A 24,785-nucleotide genomic window follows, 5' to 3' on the forward strand; every position below is an offset into this window, starting at 1 on the left:
CATTTTTGAAGAAGCATTGCTATCTCAAAGTGAAGGAATAATAATTAACGGAAGATCTATTAACAACATAAGATATGCAGATGACACCGTGATTATAGCAAGCTCTGCTGAACAACTCCAACTACTACTGAACAAAACAAACAATTTCTGTAAAGAATATGGACTAAAAATGAATATAAAAAAGACCAAATACATGATAATAACTAAGAAAACAAACATACAAACAAGCATACATTTGGGAAATGTACCGATAGAAAGGGTTGATAAATACAAATACCTAGGAATACTACAATATGGACTTGAAAGCTGGACATTAAAGCAAGAACACATAAATAAGCTACAGTCATTTGAAATGTGGTGTTACAGAAGAATGCTTAGAATAGCATGGACACAGAGGAAAACGAACACGGAAGTACTGCGAGAAATGGGTAAAGAATGCGAAATAATAAACAATAAAAATCTGGGACACGTAATGAGGGGACCGCGATATGAAATGCTAAGACTGATAATACAGGGAAAGATAAGAGGCGGAAGGAGTATAGGAAGAAGGAGAGTGTCATGGTTAAAGAATTTAAGGGACTGGTTTAGATGCAGTTCTATAGAACTCTTTAGAACAGCGGTGGATAGAGTAAAGATAGTGATGATGATATCCAACCTCCGATTAGGAGACGGCACTTGAAGAAGAAGAAGAAGAAGGCTTGCATATGTACGATTCCATTTGTTTCTTGGCAACTTGAACCGCTGCGGTTGGGTTTTTCCGATAAACCGCGACGTCGACGTTGGCAAACCGCCCTCATCTGGACGAGCTGTTACGTAGACACACTGTGTAATCGATTTACACGAGAAGACCACATAAATAAACTAACTACAAATTACTTACGGAAGTTGTTTATTTTATATTATTAAAAATATATAATACGTAGTAGTAAAACAAAAATTAACACAAAAAGTGTTATTAAACGAAAAGCAACATTAAAAAACTCACAAAATTTATTATATAAAACTACGATGGCGTAAATATAACGTAAATAGAAAGCTTTATAAAAAAAATGAGATGGTGTAGGTATATAATGTATAAGTACAAGATTATAAATATTACTGATTATACAGAAAAAGAATAACTACTTATTGAGACTAAATCAGATAATCTGTTACAAAAATAATATTTAATACTGCTGCATTATTGATTCGAACAACCTCATTTGCATTGATTTTTTAATAAGCAAAAAAAATCACCGGTGACAAACAATAATTTGCTTAACCGGTCAATATATTTAGTTTCTAACAGAATCTAAGTACTTTTGCTTTTGTTTACGAAGAACTATGTAGTCTTTTTAAAAACAATTGCCACTTTCAACTATTCAACAAAAAATCAGGTACATTAACAGTCTAACCAAATACATAATCTCAAAGCTGCTATTCATTGTGACGGCAAATGTTTTTACCTACTGCATACAATACTCTGGCTAATAATTTAGATTCTGAGAAACATATTCACATTACCAGCACAACAGACCACTAAAGAATGATGTTATACAGAGATAGATTTCATGAACATTTCCAAACAAAGTCATACCAACACCACGCAAAAGTCCATAGGACCTTTTAGTGTTAATATTTACCTAAAAGTCAAGGAAGATATGTAACTTTGGACTATAACATCATTTACGAACTGCTAACCATTGTTCTAACAAAATTGACAACCATAACAACAATATAGGTAACCGTAAAATATTAAAACAAACTAAAAATTACTCAAACCTCACTTGCAGTATTTATATAGTACTATAGATCCCACTGTAAAATCACTACGTTCATAACATAGTTAATTAAAATCACATTTCTACATAAAATGAAGAGTATAGAATCAAAACTCGCTTTCTCCTGTACAGTAAGGGAAAATCCCTTACTGTATAATATAATATGTATCAAAAGATGTATATAATTTTAAGTAATTTAAATTGTTACAAAAAGATATTGTTTCTAAATATGCAAACAAAACGAAGGTTGATTAACGCAGTTTTGTTTATGTAACCTCGTAGAGGCTCACGTATAGTTTACTTTTCAAAGTCCAAATTATAAGGAGATATAAATAGCCCACAGAGGGATTATCATAAATCAATATAGTATTGTTATTATCAAGATCGTTACTATGCTAGTGAGCCGTCCTACGAGAAGGGTGTCCTGAAGGACCACTCCGCGAAACAACATCTTAGTAACCTTATAGTGATTGATGTTGTAAACAGTAAATAAAGTTATAAAGTTAGAGTCAGTGTTTCAACTCGACATTCCAACCCTGCAAGATTATCATGGCAATCTACCAACGTAGCACCAACGTAACACTCCATCCATGGCCGAAATTGAGTTGTTTATATTTTCTGAATCTGTTTGTTGAACTCTACACGAATCCAGACCTAGTTTGACTCAAAATTAGCTTTATCCAATATAAATTAAATGTTAAAAGTATACTTTTAAATCGAACCCGTCTTTCTCATATGACAGTTCTGCGTGAAACCCGTCTTTCTCTAACCGACCAATAGGAGGCGTGTAAAGTGAGTGGGCTGACCCACACAGCTTTAATTACTCTATTTGTCTAATGCAACGTCAGTGTTTGTTACTAGTTTTATTAGCTATTAACTTTGAATACTAACTATTTGTATAGTTTTTTCTTTTAAAATAAGTAGTATTACAGTAATATTTTTCGTCTATTCGTAATGGATGTTCAAGTGGTAGGACCTGATAAAAAGGCAAGAAAAAGAACACCGATGAAAAATGAATGGGCAAAAACAAAAAAAAAACGGATAAATTGCGTATTTTAGGCATGATCTTCCAAGAACTATATCGTCATTGGAATCGATCAGATCTGTTGTACCATTATCAAGCAAATTACTTTTATTCTATTAAAATCGCCAAAAAACACAAGTTGTAAAATTCCATATGCAAAAAAAGGGAATTGTTTCAAAACTTGCTTTCTCCTAACGAGTGTGTTTCAAAACTTGCTTTCTCCAAAAGTTTGCTTCAAATCTCGCTTTCTCCAAACAAAAATGCTTCTTCTTCTTCTTCTTCTTTTTGTATAGACATTACTCTGTCTGTTTTTCAATGTGCCTCCAGTAAGTTGTCATTCCATCTTTTTCGTGGTCTTCCCACTGATCGTCTTCTTATTGGGGAACCGTCTCTAGCCGTCCTTACTACTCTATTTGTTGTCATTCGGCTTATGTGGTCGTTCCATTCTACTCTTCTGCTTTTCACCCAGTTATTAATGTTGTCCACCTTGCATCTCCTTCGTATATCTGCACTTCTAGCTCTATCCCTCATCGTCTTACCATCAATTTTTCGCAATGTTTTCATCTCTGTTTCTAGCATTCTTTTTGTCCTTTCTGTATCAGGTCGTGTTTCTGCCGCGTATGTCATTATTGGTCTGATGACTGTTTTGTAAATTCTGCCTTTCACTTCTTTTCCGATGTTTTTATTTTTCCATATTGTTTCATTCAGGCAACCAGCGGCTCTGTTTGCTTTATTCACCTGATCTTCCACTTCTCTTTCGAGCTTTCCGTAGCTGCATAGTGTGATGCCTAGATATTTAAACTCCATGACTTGTTCTATTATTTGAGCCTCCAGCTCTAATTTACACCTTATTAGATCTGCTGTTATAACCATGCATTTAGTCTTTTTTGGGGAAATTAACATGTTAAATTTTCTAGCGGTTATATTAAATTCGTGCAGCATACGTTGTAAATCATCTTCACTTTGAGAGATTAGTATTGCGTCGTCTGCATAGCAGATTATTTTAAGTTGTTTTTCTCCCATTTGGTATCCTTTTTTTGTTCTTACTTTTTTTTATTATTTCGTCCATGATCAGGTTGAACAACAGAGGACTCAGGGAATCTCCCTGTCTTATTCCATTGCCAGCTTCAATTGGGTCAGTTAGTTCTTCATCTACTTTTACTTTTATTGTGTTGTTCTGGTAGATATTTTCGATCGTTTTAATTATTCCTAGAGGTACCTCTCTTGTGTACAATAAATGGATAACGTCCTTTAATTTGACCCTGTCGAATGCCTTCTTAAGGTCCACAAAACATAAGTATGCCGGTTTGTTGTCCAAAACAAAAATGCCAATTATTTAATTATCGACGAAAGTTGAATTTCACTCATTATGTAATATCAATTTCTATGGTTAAATTCTATAATATGAAACTTAAATCCGTGTGATAACTGTAATGGCTTGTTTTTTACAAGTTTATAGCGATCTGTGATAAACGAAAATTTTGGAGAAAGCGAGTTTTTATTCAAGACTCCTCAAATTTAGAAATAGGAGAACACATAGGTAACAGGTTGCCCGTCAAAAAGTGGTCGAAAATTAGGGTTGCCAGATTTAAAACACGCGAGATATCAGAGATGAACTGAAAGAGAGCTAACACGCAACGCCACTGGTTTGACAAGATGACTGCTTTAACAATTCGCATTCGCCATCAAACCTTGTCAACCTTGTCATGAACGAATTTTTTTGTCAAAAATAAATTACTATTAATTTAAAACTATTTGCGGTCACTTTTTGACTGGCAACCTGTTTTCAATGTAATCTCCTATAACGAATGTTGTATTCTATTATTACCAAAGTAAACATGTTTATTAATATGTGTCAGCATGCACAATCAACCATGACAAGATCATTTAAAAAAGCTAGGTTCTCCCATGGAAGCTCTAACTGTTCTCACTCCAAAATATTTTTTACGGATGGAATCTATTCTGTTTCTTTCGTAATTTCTAATAATTTCCTATTATTTTCTCTAACATTCTCTATGTTCCATCTTTCCTATTTATTTTATGGCTTCGGTCTACCCTTTGATATTTTACCCGATGGTATTCAGTCAGCTATTGCAGACTTACTTTCCACGCAAAAACCAAACGTAATATCATACCATACCGCCTGTTAACACATTCGCCGCGATTTTCCGAGAGAGTGTTTCTCCAGGAGCGGCAAAATATACGTCTGAAAAATCAATGTCTCCGATCGGAGTCATGCGCGTCTAGTAAAGTACCACACTGGCTCCGATCGGAGTCATGCACACGGAATACGTTAAAGTAATTGTACAATGAGAAAACTGATGTTTGACTAACTAAATACGGAAATGTAAGGCAAGATTACAAATCTCAAAAAAAATGTAGGGATTTTAATTGTTACATTTATGATGAGGAAATAATGAGATTCAGCCCTCCGATTTTGTCCAAAAAGACGATAATTATCTCCAATTAAAATTCAAAAATTACTAAATGCCCAATTTAGAGGCCAAATGTAATGCACTAGTTTGAACTTTGGTCTATGTCTATGATATGTACTCTCCCTTTTCAAAATATTTTTATTTTTATCAATTTATAATCGGCATTGTACCCTTTTTCTTTGATTTTGGTGCTATTACTATTTTTCTTATTAGTTTTTTTTTTAAGATTTTCAGTTGTTCTTGTCGTCATGCTGTGAGGGTGGTTGCTTTTGTGACACATTATTTGTGGCTTATTATTGTCTGGTAATACCTTTTTGTTTATACATAATATACTTGACCACAACTATAGAAAATAAAATTTAATGTCCGATTGGTATATTATTTGACCAAGAATGACATGATTTCGAAGTCAGATAATTTAAGTATGATTTAATACCCCCTAGGGCGTTATTTTGAAAAATAACACCCTAGGGTATTAAATTTAAATAACTAGTTAAATATGTACTGTCAAGTTGATAAAATGAAATTAATTTACAATTCATTCAAATTTTTTACATATAAAGAATATTTAATCGGACATTAAACGTTGAAGGCACCACGGGTATTATAGATAATAACGCTTTCGGTCAACGTATATCCCTCGGGCCAAAGGCCCTCGGTATTGACCTCAAGCGTTATTATCCTTATAACACTCTTGGTATGTTAATAACTATAGCACAATATTTTTTAAACTATAAACAGATCTAATAAAAAACTTGACATATTAAAAACTACGAGTCATAATGGAACGAACGATTATAAAGATAATGTACTTAAAATTAGTCAAACTGACCACGTATTTAAAATACATATGTTAGTATATTTTGATATTAACAAACGTAAATTTAGTTAATATTTTAGTTTAATCGATAGATAGTCTGTTAAATATAGTTTTTATTAATTGAACAGATTACTTAGGTGATATTGCTTTGATTGTACATACAGAAATTTTTACAATTGACAGAAAAAACGTCCAACAAAGGAAGTAATACTCTCATTTAGGTCCAGAAAATTTACTTTATTTACAAAACATGCAACGGTTGGTACAATAAGTATAATTATTAAAATGATTAGTGTAATGAGATGACAAGGAGAAAAGCAGTTAATATTAGGGTTTAAGACAAGAAGTAACGGAGTTTTTCGACATCATATTACATCAGTTAAATTCAGACTTAATTTAATCGAAACCTGTAGTGGGGACAAAGATATGCTCGGAAACTGGATTGCAGCTGCGCAGGGCAGAGAAGGGTGAAGACATCTTGAGGAGGCGTATGTCCGACAGTGCACAAATTTGGCGGTGTTATGATGATGATATTTAAGAATAAATTGGCAAGGAGTAAAAGGCTTATAAAAAGTATTATAATGGTTAAGAGAAGTAAAAAGACAAAGAGTAAAACTGGTAGGTACGGAATAAACTGGTTATGATTGGTCACGCAAGAATATCCCCACAGTTTTCTCCCGTTTGTCGTAAAAGGCGACCAAACGGAGAGGTAGTCGTGCTATTTTCCGGTTCGCTAATCGCTAATTTTTGTAAGGCGGACGGGACAAGTTAAGGACTGCCGAAAATAGTGAACGAAACTGGGCCAGGAGTTGGTCGCCATTTTTGACAATTTACCTAAACCCCGCTCATCACCCTTTGACGACTTGACTCCCTGACATTCCACTTTACTTCAACCTGTCTTGGGGGAATGACTTTAATATCTCCTATTGTCCTCTCTTTGACAAACTCTTTTCTTCGGCTTTTTCTTTAGATCTGGCTAGATTGTTCTAACCAGTACTCCTTAGATTGACGATAAATCACAATATGAAAGTATACTAGGGGAATACTCTGCAAAGATAACAACGAGGAAACAGGAGTCAAAAAGAAAAAACTATTGACGTCAGAAGAAAAGTAAATGAAAATACTTTAAAGGAGGGGGGACATTCAAAATACAAAGGTGTTCAACTGGGATGATAGTGTATTTGTTGATACAGAAGAAATAGTAGGTATTAATCTCTTATAAGTAGTAATAATATTAATAGTTAAGTAGACAACGGGTAATTACTTCGATCGAAAACGCCAGCCTATTGTTCAAAGAAGCATACTGCAATGCAGTATGGGCCAAATTCAGTTAGATTGCACCTCCAAGGTAGTCGTATTCCAAGTGTGGAAAAAGTTTATGTCTGGAGTAACAACCTTAACACATTTGTAGGCTAACCGATGTATTACAGAAAGTTTCAAGAAAGTAGAAAATTTGGCAGAACAAAGATCCAAATTAGAAGCATAGTGAAACCCAACCTTCAACGCCACATAAAAAATAGATAACATTTAGCATTAGATATCTCGTCTACTGCATTAACGACGAGCTAGAGAGCTTTAAGAGGCTAAACATTATGTAGCCTAGCCAGAACACAAGCCATAAACGATAGAAGAAGATAATAGAAGAAATAAAACGAACACAAAGTTAGCTAGAACGTCATTATAATTCAATTAAAGAATTAAATACTAACCTAGACAGGTATAACTTCCTTTTTGTAGTTTTTCTAAAATATATTTCCATATTTAAGTATATTATACAAAAATATTCATATATGTCGTTAATAAGTAAAGTCTAAGACACTTTAGTGGCACAAAGAGGAGCACATCTAACTGCACAATATATCAAAAAAATCTATTTAACAGACTATAGAAGAGCTACACACGATACACTACGAATGCTTTGATGTCAAATTATAAAAAATAGATTCAGCTATTAAGACATTTGTGATGCTTAGATATAAAATTACTGATATGTTATTTTAACTCCAGTATTTGATTTTTTAGCAGTATTATACATAGAAAATGATGAGCGTCTGCAAAAATATACTAGTAAAGCTATTATTTCTCATTTCCGTATCGGATTCACCTTTAATGTATTCAATACATTGAAATGGGTGCCAATGTGAGGAGTTTGAGCACTATACTATTGCCACTGGTTGGTTCCGTAAAAACAACAGTCTTGCTGTTTATGTAATATGAAGAGAATATCTCATATTAGTTAAACATAGTGCTTCAAAGAAAACTTTGGAAGAACAAAGAATGACAAGTTAAGGATACGTATAGTTAAAGAAAAACAAGGAAAATATATTAAAAAGCAAGAACAACTTTTGCAATAAATTAAACAAGACAAAACGAAATTGGGAACAAGATAAAAAATAAAACCAAGATAATTGTAATAATCATGACGAGCAAGAAAACGTTGATAAGACGATTAAACCGAAAAATCCAGTATCAACCAGAGCCCTGATTCTATTTCATTTCAATGTCGAAATTTAAAAGCGACTACGCCATGACAGTCGCTATCGCTAGCCATTCTTACTCATTTCGATTTTAGTTACAACCGAAGATATTTACTTTGAGACGTCGTTGTTTTATTTCAACTGAAATGCAAAAGTCGCATTTGGACGCCGCCATATTAATTTCGACGTGTTTTGAATCGAAATCTCAATTAGAATCAGGGCTCAGGTGATAACGAAGATGAGAATTCACATCAATAGCATGACAACATGAAGAATGAGGTAAACAAGATCATAAAAAAATTGTCAAGATGGTTAAAAACGCTAAAAAAATGTTAAGAAGTGTATAAAGAAGAACAGTATACACAATTATAAAGAAAGAAAAGAACAGAAAAATTATCGACAAGATGACAAAGATGAACCAGAAACAAGAAAAACGTTGTACATGTCATCAAAATGAATTAAAGAACACAAACAAAAGTCGAAAAGTTGAGAAAGAACAAGATATTAGCTAACTTAATGACAAGGAATATGAAAATTGTCGAAAAAAGTAATATAAAATCATGACAGGACAAAAGCCGACAATAATACGAAGAGAAAAATTGTTCATGGTGTGAGATGTTATAAGATTCGCGAACGGCTGAAGATAAATTCCAAAGACAAGTAATGGTGAGGATAAAAGGCGTAACTTTTTTACACCACGATATTTTCTGTATGACAGAAAGAACACCAGAGATGCAAGAGTTAGCGCTGTTGTACATTGTAAGAATTTAAACGTGCGAGGGTTAGAACGCACGACGACGTTCCAATGGTGGCTCATGTAATCATTCTCACTAGACAGTGGTTGGAACGTTCGGTAAAGTCGCCGTGTTTATGTCGTCCCTTGCTACAACAACAGACGGCAGCCGTGCCGTCTTTACGCACCCAGTAGCCCAGCATAGGGGACTTAATGCATCCTTTCATATGATACTGTCGTTCAGTCGCACGAAGGTAGTTTCTTTGGTTGTTTGGTACATTAATTTCATTTACACTTTGTGGCTGTTTGAAGTAGGTGCATATATTTTATATTATGATGTCTCAGATTGATAGTGAAATATTAATAACATTAATTGAAGCGAGACCTGTTCTTTGGGACAAAACAATAGAAATATATAAAGATAGAAACTTGACGAGAAATGCTTGGAATGGTGTATACCGTGCACTTAACAGTGAATTTGACGAATTAGGTGATAAAGAAAAAAACACATTTTATAAGTACACATAGCGAAATTGATTATATGTTACTGATAACAACAGTAATTAAAACCGCTATGTATATTATAATAATAAACTTTATTTTACCATAGTTGCAATTAACGTTGAGTATAGAGGGAGTTTCATCAATATGTGTGAATATAAAAATAAATTATATTTTTATATTCACAATCTTATCTTTTTGCGTTAATAGGATGCACCCAATGAATTCGGTTCCTCGTATTTCTCTTTCTTCGACGATAAAGTAACCACAACGCTATAATTTGATTTCGCTCCATAATAATATAATATAACTATACATTTAATTCTACGAAATTATATTTAGTTTTATAGGGTAAACAACTCGGTGAAGACTGGAGTAGGGCGGCGGTCACGTCTTGAGTGAAATTATCTAAAAACAACATTTAAAACGAGGGGAACAACATTTAAAAATGAATGGATGACAGAGGGTCTTTTAAATTCTCTACATGAAAAACATATATTGTAATGTTGTTCTGAAGCTGTTTCCTTGTGGAATTTTTATAATAAACTATTCTAAATGGGAAATAAGCCACAATTTAACTAAAAAATAATAATTTTATTAACGTTTCGACGCCCGCAATTCGGATGTCGAAACGTTAATAAAATCATTTTTTTAGTTCAATTGTGGCTTATTTCCCATTTAGAATAGTTTGTTACATAGATTGTATGAGCTAATTAGATGAACTAATCCAAGATCCCACAAAAAACTCTGTAGAACAACGATTATAAAAATAAATTAAAACTTTTAATTAAAAACATAAGAAATAATAACTGACAAAATGGAAATTGCAAATGAATTAAATACGCATTACAGTACATTAGGACAAAAGTATGGACAAAAAATACCTATTTGTAATAATACATCGTAATGATACATATCAGACATCGTATCATGTACTTACCTCAGTCACAAAGTGTAAATAAAAATAATATACCAAACAACACAGCAAAATATCTTCGTGCGACTCAATTCTTATTGTGTGAAAAGGATAGGTGCGTCAAAACTACCGCACGAGAAAACCCTCGCACGTTCAAAATTCTTATAATGTGAAACAGCCCTTACTATTCATACATTCCAACTCATGATTCCCTTCACATTGATTCCCAGTATTAATATAAGTAATGTGTATGTATATACATATAAAATTTTATTTGTTTTTAGTATGTCTATTACCTAAACCTAAACAGTTAAGGTATGTTTACAACTGAAAATTTTATTTAGACCTAAACATTTAGTGTCAGATATAAAATTTCACTGACTATTTACATTATTGTAAAAATTGCTTATGGTTGATTTGAATTGAAAATAACTTCAGGTGTGTTTAAAACTTTCGCACTAAGACAAGCAACAGATGTAAACGTACCTTTAACGATAAAAATAGCAGGCAGATTTTTCTAAGACGATTTTTAACAAAGAATATTATTAATTGCACAAACCCAAATTTAATCAACTGTATTTTTTTTATAAAAAATCTGTATACTACTTTTAAAGAAGTATTTTAACTTAACCGATTTTTGGGAAAGCAATTGGTTATTTTCTTTCAAATAACTGAACGTTTGTCCATACCAGATGGACTTCTAGTTCTCTTTCACTTTGTCTTAAACGTTACTTGGAGATGCTCCAAGCAACCCAAGCAAAGAAAGTTGCAGAAGTAACAACAGCACTGTCTCCTTCCAAATCTCATACTAATTCCTTTATTTTCAAGATATACCCTATATTATTATCATACCTTTAGCCCATAGAACTTTTCAACGTTTCTCATTTGTTTCAAGCATCTGTCATATGTCGTATAATCCGTGTATAACATTAATATTGCGACATATTATGACAGAAGCCCGAAACAAATGAGAAGAGTTGAAAAGTCCTATATAGAAAAATAAAGTAAGTTATCAATCGAAGTAGCACAGAAACGACAATAAATATCGTTCCGATACCACCAGATTGACAACAGGTGGAATACTTTCTTTGGTTACAACCTCCTGAGATTTTCAAAATTTATAAATCAAACAGGATGCCGAGGAAATTAAGATGAGAGAATTTTTAAAAATTCACAACTCATCTGCTCAGCGTGGTAAAAGTTCCAACAAGGAAGATTCCTTAATACTCCTGCAAAATAGTAAATGAATTAAAAATGTATAAACATTCTCAATTCTCAGAAAGAAATGTCACGGATGAACTAAAGCCATCTACCGAAAAACAAAGTAAGTTATCAATCGAAGTAGTACAGAAAACGACAATAAATATCGTCTCCATGCCACCAGATTGACAACAGGTGGAATACTTTCTTTGGTTACACCTCCTGAGATTTTCAAAATTTATAAATCAAACAGGATGCCGAGGAAATTAAGATGAGAGAATTTTAAATAATTCACAACTCATCTGCTCAGCGTGGTAAAAGTTCCAACAAGAAAGATTCCTTAATACTCCTGCAAAATAGTAAATGAATTAAAAATGTATAAACATTCTCAATTCTCAGAAAGAAATGTCACGGATGAACTAAAGCCATCTACCGAAAAACAAAGTAAGTTATCAATCGAAGTAGTACAGAAAACGACAATAAATATCCTCTCCATGCCACCAGATTGACAACAGGTGGAATACTTTCTTTGGTTACAACCTCCGAGATTTTCAAAATTTTTAAATCAAACAGGATGCCGAGGAAATTAAGATGAGAGAATTTTAATTTTCTCATTATACACTCAGATGCAAAAAAAACGCAACGGAGAAAATTTTGGTCAAATTCAAAGTATTTCAGTTTTTTTATTTTTAGCCCTATTTTGATGATTTTTTTAGCACACTGTGTAAAAATTTATAAATTTTAAGTTGCTATAGTGAGTTTTTTAATAAAATTTTGTATTTGACTTATTATACGGGGTTAATCGAAAGGTGGTTTTTTATCCTAACTTTTAAACATCCTGTGGAATAATTCCCTTTGCGAATTTTCGTAAGTCCTTATTTTTCGGTTGCAACCGTGTCTCCTAAGCATTGTATTTTTTGTTTCATGTCAAAATATGCCTTGGTTAATTTTTTAGAGCTAGATGAATTTGCCACCCACAATTTAGGAGTTTTTAAATTATGATTATTTTGGAGTAATTGTGTAATACGACGAGGTGGCTTTGGTGACTGTTATCATATATCATATTGGCACTTACGTTTTGTTTACCTATGATTAATCATGGTTCTTAGTGTCGAAGATTGTGCGAAAGCCGTTGCTCTGGTTGAAGATGGGCGAAATTATGAATATGTGGCTAGAGTACTACACACTCATCGCTCTACCATCCAAAGGGTAGTTTAACGTTTTATACGAACTGGAACAAACAAACGTAAAGCGGGAAGTGGCAGGAAGCGCAAAACTACCGGTTTAGATGATCGTTTTATACGAGTCAACACTTTGCGGGATCGTCATTTAACAGCGGTTCAAACAAGAAATCAACTTCAACAGGTTCGAGGCAATAATGTAAGTGTATTTACAGTTCGTCGAAGTTTACATGAATTTGGTTTGCAAAGTTGCAGACCAGCGTCTGGGCCCAAATTACTTCCACGGCATAGAGTGGCTAGACTACAATTTTCCAGGGAACATTTACATTGGAATTTAGGACAATGGAGTAATGTTCTTTTTACGGATGAGTCGAGATACTGTCTCCACTCATCAGATGGGAGAGAACGAGTATGGCGTCGAACTGGAGAGAGATTTGCGAAGTGTGCTTTCAGTCCCCGCGTTAGCCATGGAGGGGGTCCGGTGATGGTATGGGCAGGAATATCCCGAGAGGCGTACACTGAGTTGGTATTTATTGAGGGTTCGTTGACTGCACACCGATATATTGAGGACATTTTAGCGAATCACGTAGTACTCTTTTCTCAATATATCGGCGATGATTTTCTATTAATGCAAGATAATGCGCGAGCCCACTCTGCAATGTGTGTCACTCAATATTTAGAGGAAGTTGGAATCAATAAAATGAACTGGCCAGCGTATTCGCCAGATCTGAACCCAATAGAGCACGTTTGGGACATGCTTGGTAGAAATATTAGAGGTCGCGAAGTCGCACCAGCCTCAATTAATGTACTTCGCTTGGCTCTAGAAGAGGAATGGCAGAACATCCAGCAAAATGATATTCGCAACCTCATAGACAGCATGAGCCGACGTGTACAGGCAGTTATAGAGGCTACGGGAGGCAATACAAAGTATTAAGTTATATTTTAGTAGTTTTTCTTTGTTATTTGCGTACTTAGGTTGTTACATTTAAGTTGTTTTTTTTTTGTTTTGTTATTGTTATCATTGTTCATTAAAACCAAGATCATGTCGTTGCTTTTAATCATTATTTAAATACAGTGCTTCTGGGATGTCGATATGACATTCCTTCGATATCAGTCATCAAAGCTCCTATCGTCGTATTACAAATTAATACAAAAGATAACGGTAATAATAGGAAAAGTCGTAAATTGTGGGTGGCAAAGTCATTTCGCTCCTAAAAATGAACCAATCCATATTTTCACATGAAACAAAAAACATAATACTTAGAAGACATGGTTGCAACCTAAAAACAAGGTTTTACGAAAATACGCTAACGGAATTATTCCACAGGATGTTTGAAAATTAGGATAAAAAACCACCTTTCGATTAACCCCGTATAATAAGTCAAATACAAAATTTTATTAAAAAACTCACTATACCAAATTAAAATTTATAAATTTTTACACAGTGTGCTAAAAAAATCATCAAAATAGGGGTAAAAATAAAAAAACTGAAATACTTTGAATTTGACCAAAATTTTCTCCGTTGCGTTTTTTTTGCATCTGAGTGTATTATTAAATTTTCAAATTCTAATTTTTTCTTTCTTTGCAATTCGGAAAGACCCAAAGTATGATACGTGGAGAAATCGGAGAGAAGAGGATATGGGACTACTGATGAGGGGGAAAAGACCTCCGAAACCGGTATAGGCTCTTCCTGCACTCTCCGATTTAACCAGAGTATTATGCAGAATTTTATACAGAATATTATAACCTGCATTTTCGTGTTGCAAAGAAATTGAGAATGTTTATACATTTTTAATTCATTTACTATTTTGTAGGAGTATTAAGGAATCTTTCCTGTTGGAACTTTTACCACGCTGAGCAGATGAGTTATGAATTTTTAAAAATTCTCTCATCTTAATTTCCTCGGCATCCTGTTTGATTTAAAAATTTTGAAAATCTCAGGAGGTGTAACCAAAGAAAGTATTCCACCTGTTGTCAATCTGGTGGTATGGAGACGATATTTATTGTCGTTTTCTGTGCTACTTCGGTTGATAACTTACTTTGTTTTTCGGTAGATGGCTCTAGTTCATCCGTGACATTTCTTTCTTTGCAATTCGGAAAGGCCGAAAGTATGATACGTGGAGAAATCGGAGAGAAGAGGATATGGGACTACTGATGAGGGGGAAAAGACCTCTGAAACCGGTATAGACTCTTCCTGCACTCTCCGATTTAACTAGAGTATTATGCAGCTTCTGCATTTTCGTGTTGCAAAGAAATTGAGAATGTTTATACATTCCTATAAAGAGCTTGATCAAGAAATGTAAAGACCTACAGATCAAGTGTATCACATTTTGGTTACTTTGTGCGAGAAAATGATAAATTTTAAGTTAAAATCCTTTGTCATTACATTTCTCTTAAAAAACGCAATAACCAATCGCTTCACACAAAAGCATTCATTATAATAAACAATAAATATTACTTTTAATCCAAAAGTATATAAAATCTAACAAACTAACATTAATAGATTTTTAGAAAACGTGTACAGTTTTACAAATTAGGATTTGTTAACTTCAGTTATCGATGTAAATGTCTACAATTCGTTTGTTACTTAAGAAAAAGCGACATGAATAAGGCTAATAAATATACAGTGTGATCCACAAATCATACATACTCCAGACCTTTCACGCAAATGGTCAAGGTTAAGACAGCAAATTAGTGGTCTTTCCAATCCAGAGATGTCGCCTTCAGTGAATTTTCTTGTCACATTTAACAATTAAATTAATGGGTTATTTTTCAATTTACTTTACAATTTATGACTTAATTATTATAGTGGTGTTACGATTTTAATCAGATTTAACCACAATTTTAGTCAATTTAATTAACCTTCTCTTCGTTTTATGAGTAGAATTTCTCTACATGTAAAAAACAATATACAACATAAAAACAAATTACAATAGACATCAGTGTGTCATCAACATTTCAACTATATATTTTTCAGAAGTTTGTATAAGATTTTAAGGTATTTATATAAAAATTCTTCCTTAAAGATATTGTTTCAAAAATTTTCATTCAACTAAATATTAAACATTGATTTATTACAAAAACAGTGCTTTCACATGACACATGGCAGTAGTGTTTAGCATTCTGAAAACAAATTGGAATATTTGAAGTTTTCAGTAAAACTATGATTTTTGTTTATATTGTTATTTCAGCCCCGATTACAACACTATCCACTACCATAACTTTAGACAGAACTTAAGACTTTTAGTATTTTTTATGTAGATGGAACTCTTAAGGTAATTTTAGGTTATAATATAATTATTCAATAAAACACTGAATTTGTTGTTTCTGTTGTTTCAATTTCCTGCGAAATTTCATCAAAAATCCCGCAAAATTTATAGTTTGAAATTCCCGCGTAACTATAATTTGTCAATTTAGTTGCCTTTCCAATCAAGAGATGGCGTTAATTCGATCCGAAAGATTAACATGGTCGTGGAAAGTCTAGAGTCTAGAGTATGTATGGTTTGTGGTGTGATCCAGTCCGCTTGAACTTTTGACGTAGCCATTTACGATTTAATACTTTTTTATTGAATGTGTGATACTTACCACCCACTAAATGGGCCGAACACTAAACAATCTCATTGTAATGTTTACCAAATCTCAAAAGCGAGAACCAACTCAGTAATGTTACTGAATGTATACTGTTCCTGATACTTTAGACAACAGAAGGTAGAGAGAACTTAAAAGATTGAAAGAAAAACTGGAAATTAAGAACAAGGTAAAATAAAATTATGTTTGACATTTTTAATAAGCACAAACTAATTATCTTTAAAATGAATAAATATTTTCATTTAGTTGCGAAACGAAACCAAAGCAGTCCTATATTTTAGTTCGTTCAGAGAGCGCTACAAGCACCCTAACCGATTTCAAAACTTCAAATAGTTTATTATCAGAGGATGCATATGTAGCTACCTCTGGATCAACTAAAATAATTCAGGTTCACCAGACCCGGATTGCAACTAACGAAATGGCAAGGGTGTCTAAGTGACATCTACTAGAAACAGGTCAAAGGTATAAAGATAAGGTCTTCAATCCAATAAAATATAAAATGATATTAAATTGAAAACCTTATTGGGGCCATTTTTCTGGTTACACCTTCGTGGTTTCTAAAAATGCAAGCCAAACGGATGCTGGAACATGAAGGTGAGGGAATTCTACAATTTACAATTCACAACTCATCTGTCCAGCGTCAAATTCATATCGCCCGATAAGCCTACTCCCAATAATGTCGAAAGTATTAGAACGGCTACTATTACATAAAATCGAGCAAGTTGTCCCCATAAACGAAATTATACCACAACACCAATTCGGATTTAGACGTGAACACTCAACCATACAACAATGCCACAGAATAGTAAATATAATTAAAACAACTCTTGAAGAAAAAAAGTTTTGCGCTGGAGTGTTTCTCGATATACAACAGGCATTTGATAGGGTATGGCATCAAGGTCTCCTCTATAAACTAAAATTACACATGACAGACCAACTATACTTTATTCTAAAATCGTATCTGACTGACCGATATTTCCAAGTCAAAATTGAAGACAACTTCTCAAATTACCACATCATCCAATCTGGCGTACCACAGGGTAGCGTTCTCGGCCCATTTCTCTATCTGATATTTACAGCCGACGTTCCAACCAGAAATGATACCTTATTAGCTACTTTTGCCGATGATACGGGAATCTTAGCAGTGGATGTCGACCCTAATGTAGCATCACAAAAAGTTCAAAATCATTTAGACCAATTACAAAACTGGCTCAAGCGATGGAAAATAAATGTTAATGCCAGCAAATCAGTACAAATTACTTTTACAACCAGAAAATCTACATGTCCTCAAGTTTCTATAAATAATACTCCGATTCCCATCAAGCCAGTTGTCGAATACTTGGGATTGCATCTGGATGAAAAACTCATATGGAAAACGCACATTAAAATTAAACGTAAACAATTAAATCTTAAACTAAAAAATATGAACTGGCTATTTAACAAGAAGTCTCAGTTATCTCTTGAAAATAAACTGCTTCTGTACAAAGCTATACTTATACCAGTTTGGTCTTACGGAATAGAACTATGGGGCTGCAGTAAACCTTCAAATACGAAGATACTCCAAACATTCCAATCCAAAATTCTCCGTATGATAAGTAAAGCTCCATGGTATGTATCCAACCAGACACTCCACAATGATCTGGACATCCCACTAATCAAGGACTTAATAAAAAATCGTTCAATAAAATATCAAAATCGCACCACTGACCACACCAACGACTTGATAAATAATTTATTCACCCAACCACTTGCTGAAAGAAGACTAAAGAGAATATGGCTAGACGACCTACCACAATAAAGAATAATACTTAGAGAACCGTCACTGGATGGTACCTAATTCACGTTAATTTACTTTCAGACTATTTACTTATTACTTTGTGTTTAGAGTAGATTGTAAAAATGCAGTATATAAAAAAAAATCTGTCCAGCGTGGAAACGTTTCCCAAAATGGACCCTTATGCTCTATAGGAGTAAACAAATGAAATAAAAATGAATAAGCATTTTCATTTAGTTGCAAAACGAAACTAAAGCCGTCTTATATTTTAGTTCGTTCAGAGAGCGGTACATGCACCCTAACCGGTTGAAGTTTTGAAACCGGTTAGGGTGTTTGCAGCACTCTCTGAAAAAACTAAAATATAAGTCGGCTTTGGTTTCGTTTGGCAACTAAATGAAAGTGTTTATTCATTTTTATTTCATTAGTTTACTCCTATAGAGTACAAGGGTCCATTTTTCGTTGGAACTTTTCCGCGCTGGACAGATGATTGTGAATTGTAAATTGTAGAATTCCCTCATCTTCATGATCCAGCATCCGTTTGGCTTGTATTTTTAGAAGCTACGGAGGTGTAACCAGAAAAATGGTCAGAAAAAGGTTTTCAATTTAATATTATTTTATATTTTATTGGATTGAAGACTTTATAACTTTGACTTAATTATCTTTAATTCGATAGTAAATTATTTAACATGTAACAATGTTTCAATAAGTTTTTCATTCTGTTTTTCAGCATTACAAATTTTGATTAAAAAGCAAAATATTACACCTCTAACCGACGAACTGATCACATTGATCAAAAGTATCGAGAACAGGATACATCAATTAGAAAAGTCTGAATGTTTGCTTAACTACATACATATACTTAAATCTAAAATTAAGTACCTAATTGGAACTGGTGAAGTCTTAAAGGAAGTTTACCTAAGTTCTAGGTTTAAATAGCCGAAGAAAATAATGTAAGTGTTTTTAAGTTTCTTCTGTTGTATTAAGAGGACGAAGAACAATTCTGGGATCCCTTTCTACCATGCGGTCAGCGTCTTCATTTCTAAAAAATAATAAATGAATACGTTATAATTAAAATCAGAATGACAAAAGCTAACCACTATGCATTTACACATTACGAAAGAAATAAGGTAGGGTTCCCCGCTAATGGACAGAGCGAGTCCAAATACGACTAACCATTATTACTATCGGCACAATGTCTTGAAGAAGTAGAGAACTTGCATCCGCTTTGAAGACACGCCTAGTAGACATCGCATGCGTCCAAAAAACGAAGGAGGAGAGGTGCCAAAACCCATGGTTCTTAGACATTACTACGGTTGCCCAGATCGACTAACCAATGAACATTAAGGGTGCGATTACGTCACGAGTATACTGTAATTTGAATCGTAATATGATTTTTTTCGAATCCTGAGAAAACTAATAAGTATTTTAGAAAAATTTAAACGAAGAATGAAAGATTACGTTATTACCGAGGGCCGAAAGTCCCTTAGAGTAAATAAAAAGTTTCTTTTGAATAAAATATTTGCAATTAAAAATCACATTTCTCTTTTATTTTCAGCCCCGTAACTTATTAAAATAAACATTATAGAAGTTTTCAGGGACTTTCGGCCCTCGGTAATAATGTAGTCTTTCATTCTGCGTTTAAATTTTTCAAAAATATTTACTAGTTTTCTCAGGATTCGAAAAAAATTAATACATTTAAAAAACTAATAAGAATTTTGACGTGCGTCAAAATTTTACATTTTGCTCCTTTCTCTTAATGGGTATTTATATGTCTTTGATGTATGGAAAATAGTCAAGATAGTTAAGAAATAAAGATGTTTATTGGATTATAATACCTAATTATGGAAAACTGTTGATGGCATTCTAAAATATCATCAACATTATTATTACGTTAATACATAATGAAATTTTAACGTTTTAACCTACCTTATAAATATATATTCTTATTTAAACTCCTACAATAGGAACGATGTACAACTTTCATGAATAATTCAAAATAAGTTTTTACGGGAAACAACACCAAAATTACAAATATAAAAATATAAAGTAAACTAGGATATACCGGGTGGTGAATTGGAAAACGGGCCGTAGGAAACTCAATGTAAAATTTTAAACTGTTGAATTCTTGCTTCCCTAATTATTTTACATCAAAAGACGTTAGAAACTATTTGTAGAGGATTGAAATCTGTATTGAAAACAACTGTTAAAATTGTTCTACGAATTAAACATATTCCAAAAGGGCCTAGCCGGGTAAGATGATGAAAAGTGCCCCCAACTCGATTCGAATTCCATATAGGTCGCCGTTTAGCATATATAGTGAAACTCACTTTCTGAAATTTGTAGGCCCCTAAGTGGTCATGTGACAAACCTAGAGCCTAATTATGGTTTTTATGTTTTTATTTTGTATCTCAGCCGCATCGAGAACTAGCAAAAAACTTTAAATAAAAAAGTTGTAAGCTTTAAAAAGTTCTGTCCGAAAAAAAATTTTTTTTATTTTTGCCGGGAAATTTAAATTTTAAACGATTTTAAAATTTTAAATGAGTATAAAAAAATTACTAAGACATTCGTTTTCACGAAAAAAATATATAACGTGTATTTTTGCATAATGTTTCACCCTGAATTTTTTCAAATTTTTAAAATTGGTGAAACGCACCTTTAAAAATAAACAACCGCATTTTTCGGATTTTTTTTTCGTTTTTTGATACAATTTTATACATATTTTTCAAAAAAGATAACACCGTCACTAGAATAGGTAAAAATCTGAAAAATAATTGGGGTTTGCTTAATAAAAATTACTTGTAATGCCATCCATTTCCAACATACAGGGCGTTGAAGAAAACAAAATTTTACACATTTATAATACAATTTGGAGAGTTTTAAGAGGTAGTTGTTGTGCATTTTTTGACATACAATTAAGAATTATATATTTATCATTGGGGCGCATAGGGGTAATTGTCTGAACTTTTTAAAGAAAAAAGATAGTACGCCACTGACATATTTCAAATTAACAATCGTTTTTGAATTCCACGTTCAATTTGTGACAAAAAATCTATCCTTCTATTTTTTCATACGAAGCCATTTTTATTAAAAAAATAAAACATCTTACCCTTACAAAGTATTCGAACTTCTAGTAGTTTCTACATCTACATAAACTCGTACATCCATTATAAAAACTAATTCGAATACTTTGAAGCGTTAAGATATTTTATTTTTTGCAGCAAAACGGCGCGTCGTATGAAAAAATGAGAGGATAGTTTTTTTATCGCAAATTGAACGGGGAATTCAAAAATGATTGTTAATTTGAAATATGTCAGTGGCATACTATATTTTTTTCTTTGAAAAGTTCAGACCATTACCCCTATGCGCGCCAATGATGAATATCAAATCCTTAATCGTATGTCAAAACATGCACAATAACTACCTCATAAAACCCGCTAAGTTTTATTACAATGTTGCCAGTAGTTTCGGCAAAATCGTAAAAAATGTGTAAAATGGATGGCGTTACAAAAAAATTTTATTAAGCAAACCCCAATTATTTTTCAGTGTTTTACCTATTCCAGTGACGGTGTTACCTTTTTTGAAAAACATGTATAAAATTGTATCAAAAAACGAAAAAAAAAACCGAAAAAATGCGGTTTTTTATTTTTAAAGGTGCGTTTCACCAATTTTAAAAATTTGAAAAAATGCAGGGTGAAACATTTTGCAAAAATACACGTTATATATTTTTTTCGTAAAAACGAATGTCTTAGTTATTTTTTTATACTCATTTAAAATTTTAAAATCGTTCTAAAATTTAAATATTCCGCCAAAAATAAAAAAAAAAAATTTCGATATCTTTTTAAAGCTTACAATTTTTTTATTTAATGTTTTTCGCTAGTTCTCGATGCGGTTGAGATAAAAAATAAAAACATAAAAACCCTAATTAGGCTCTAGGTGGGTCACATGACCACCTAGGGGGCTAAAAATTTCAGAAAGTGAGTTTCACTATATATGCTAAACGGCGACCTATATGGAATTTGAATCGCGTTAGGGACACTTTTTATCATCTTACCCGGCTAGGCCCTTTAGTAAAAATGCGTAAAAATACATTTTTCACACCAAAATTAGGCCACACACAGTGCAATGTCATAATGAAGTTATTATTTTTACATTTTTGAACTGTCAATATTTTTATTTTATCATTAAAAGCAATAGAGTTGATAAGATACCCCCAGCTGCGGAGAAAGTATTAATAATAAAGATTTTTTATTCAGTCAATGGTGTGAGCACTGTCAGTTAAATAGTAACGTGTGATTTCTTGGGAAGGGACACAAATGTAGATTTCAACCCGTCCGATGGAATTTGACCAGTATCGTATATCTTATTAAACAGTTCCAATACTACATTCATGTTGTTCTCGTTAAAAACTTTTAAAAATTCGACTGGTATTTCATCGCATCCTGTTGCTTTCCCATCTTTCGTTTGATCTATAGCTTTTATCACCTCACTTTTCAATATTTTTGGTCCATTCAGATCAAGATAGTTCGTAGAAATATGACGAGAATCCGTAAACAAATCTTTTATGTAAAATGCTTAAGTCTGTAACTGTTATTCTTTATCTACAATAAGTTTGTTGTTCTCGTCTATTAACTTACCAAACTGTTTTTTCCGGTAAGTATAAGTAAACTCGTTCTTTTTTTGGGCATGTTAAAACTATCGTGTCTTCGTTCTAGCTCTTCTATCTCTTGACATTTTTCTTGTAACCATTTCTCTTTGGATTCTTTTATCTTTCAGCTGACAGTTCTATCCAGTTCTTTATATTGTTCGGGATTATTCTTATTTTCCCTCCTTCTCTCCATGAGGTGTAATATTTCATCTGTCATCCATTCGTTTTTCTTCTTCCGCTCGTAGTCACCAATTATTTCTTTTGCACCGTTGCATATAGCGTCCCTTAAGTTGATCCAGTCTCTTTCAATATCATCAGTATTGGTTGTTAACCTTCCGATGACCAACCTTTTTTTGTTACACGGATGACCAAGGGGGGGAAAAATGACCCCAGGTCAAAAATGTCAAAAATGACAATTGACAAAAAAATAAAGTTTTTTTTTAATTTTTAATTTTTTTTTGGCATGGACTTTATGTCATTCAACCAGTCACAACATAAGTATTAGTGTCATGTGTAGTGTGTATGTTGAGTAAGTGTCTTGTTACTTTGCAAAGTCAACGTCATTGCGTAAAACTGGTAAAACTACTTGTAATTACACATACTAGACGCTATTTTATTAAACATCAACTTCAGAATATATTTTTTATTCGTAAAATATAAGGAATTTTTTTTATTTCAAAATATGAGGATATCTAGAATGATATTAAAGTCAAATAAAAAAAATAATGACATAAACATTAAAAATACTTTTGAATTTATTAAAGAAAAACATACGCTGAGGTCACAATTTCCCCCGCTTGGTCATCCGAAGGTTAAAGCAACATTACTATTAATGCTATTTGTAGGCTTGACTTTTATCTCGGGATCTCTAAGTTGATCCATATCTAATCTTTTGTTATTCTGTTTCTGGATTAAGGTTTTTAGTCTGACTCGTAATTGGGCTACTCCAATTGATTATTCAAGGAAAAAGAAGCATAGGGAGACGCAGAATATCGTGGCTGCGCAACCTGAGAAAATGGCACCGATGTAAAATGTACATCAAATATCAAATGAACTCTTCAGAGCAGCCGTCTCTCAAGTCCGAATAGGTATAACGATTACCGACCTCCGTCGCGGAGATGGCACTTGAAGAAGAAGAAGAAGATATAAACATCACAGATTTAACAAAACTTACGAAAGATCCTTGTTTTTCTGCGGCATCAGTTTGCTTAGTTCAGGATCTTCTGGTGCTGCTGGCCGATAAGCAATCTCCGAAATAGGTGCATACTGTGCTGTGACCAATAGATCAGTGGATGGATTTACAGTTAGTGCTTGACCACCAGAAGTGTCCAAGTGATCCTTTGGGTTCTTCCAACATAAAAGTCTTGAGATACGAAGAAACCATACTAAAAGTTATTAAATAATGTATTAGAGAATGTTTTAGAGAAAAATAAATAATACATTTACAGTGTAGAAACCAGTTATGGAATAAAAAAATTTTGAGCTTATTTGGAAAATGTTAATAAACGTTCCGATATGTTAACTTATTTTACAAAAATATAGAGGAACATATACACTAAGGCCCCGTTCTCATGATAGGCACTTAACGCGCGTTTGGATAACGCTCGATTACAACTACGTACATTTTACTTGCGACCGTGCACATGCTAACGCGCGTTTTAGGTCATTAAAACGCACGTTAGCATGTTTAGGTCATTAAAACGCACGTTAGCATGTGAACGGTCTCAAGTA

The 24,785-nt window shown here is 33.1% G+C and overlaps 1 protein-coding gene across 1 annotated transcript in view; it reads right to left on the reverse strand.

Moving 5' to 3' along the window:
• Positions 1-872: 872 nt before the first annotated feature.
• The window catches only part of LOC126892931 (uncharacterized), a gene marked incomplete at its 5' end in the record, with an annotated part of 74,039 nt that continues 50,126 nt past the window's right edge, over positions 873-24,785 (reverse strand). The window contains 2 exons of the mRNA XM_050662848.1: positions 873-19,448; positions 24,229-24,439. Of these exons, the coding sequence (XP_050518805.1) occupies positions 19,370-19,448; positions 24,229-24,439 (290 nt within the window). The remainder of the gene's footprint in view (positions 19,449-24,228; positions 24,440-24,785) is intronic.

This window comes from Diabrotica virgifera, chromosome 1 (assembly GCF_917563875.1).
Source record: "Diabrotica virgifera virgifera chromosome 1, PGI_DIABVI_V3a".
Classification (NCBI taxonomy): Eukaryota; Metazoa; Arthropoda; class Insecta; order Coleoptera; family Chrysomelidae; genus Diabrotica; species Diabrotica virgifera.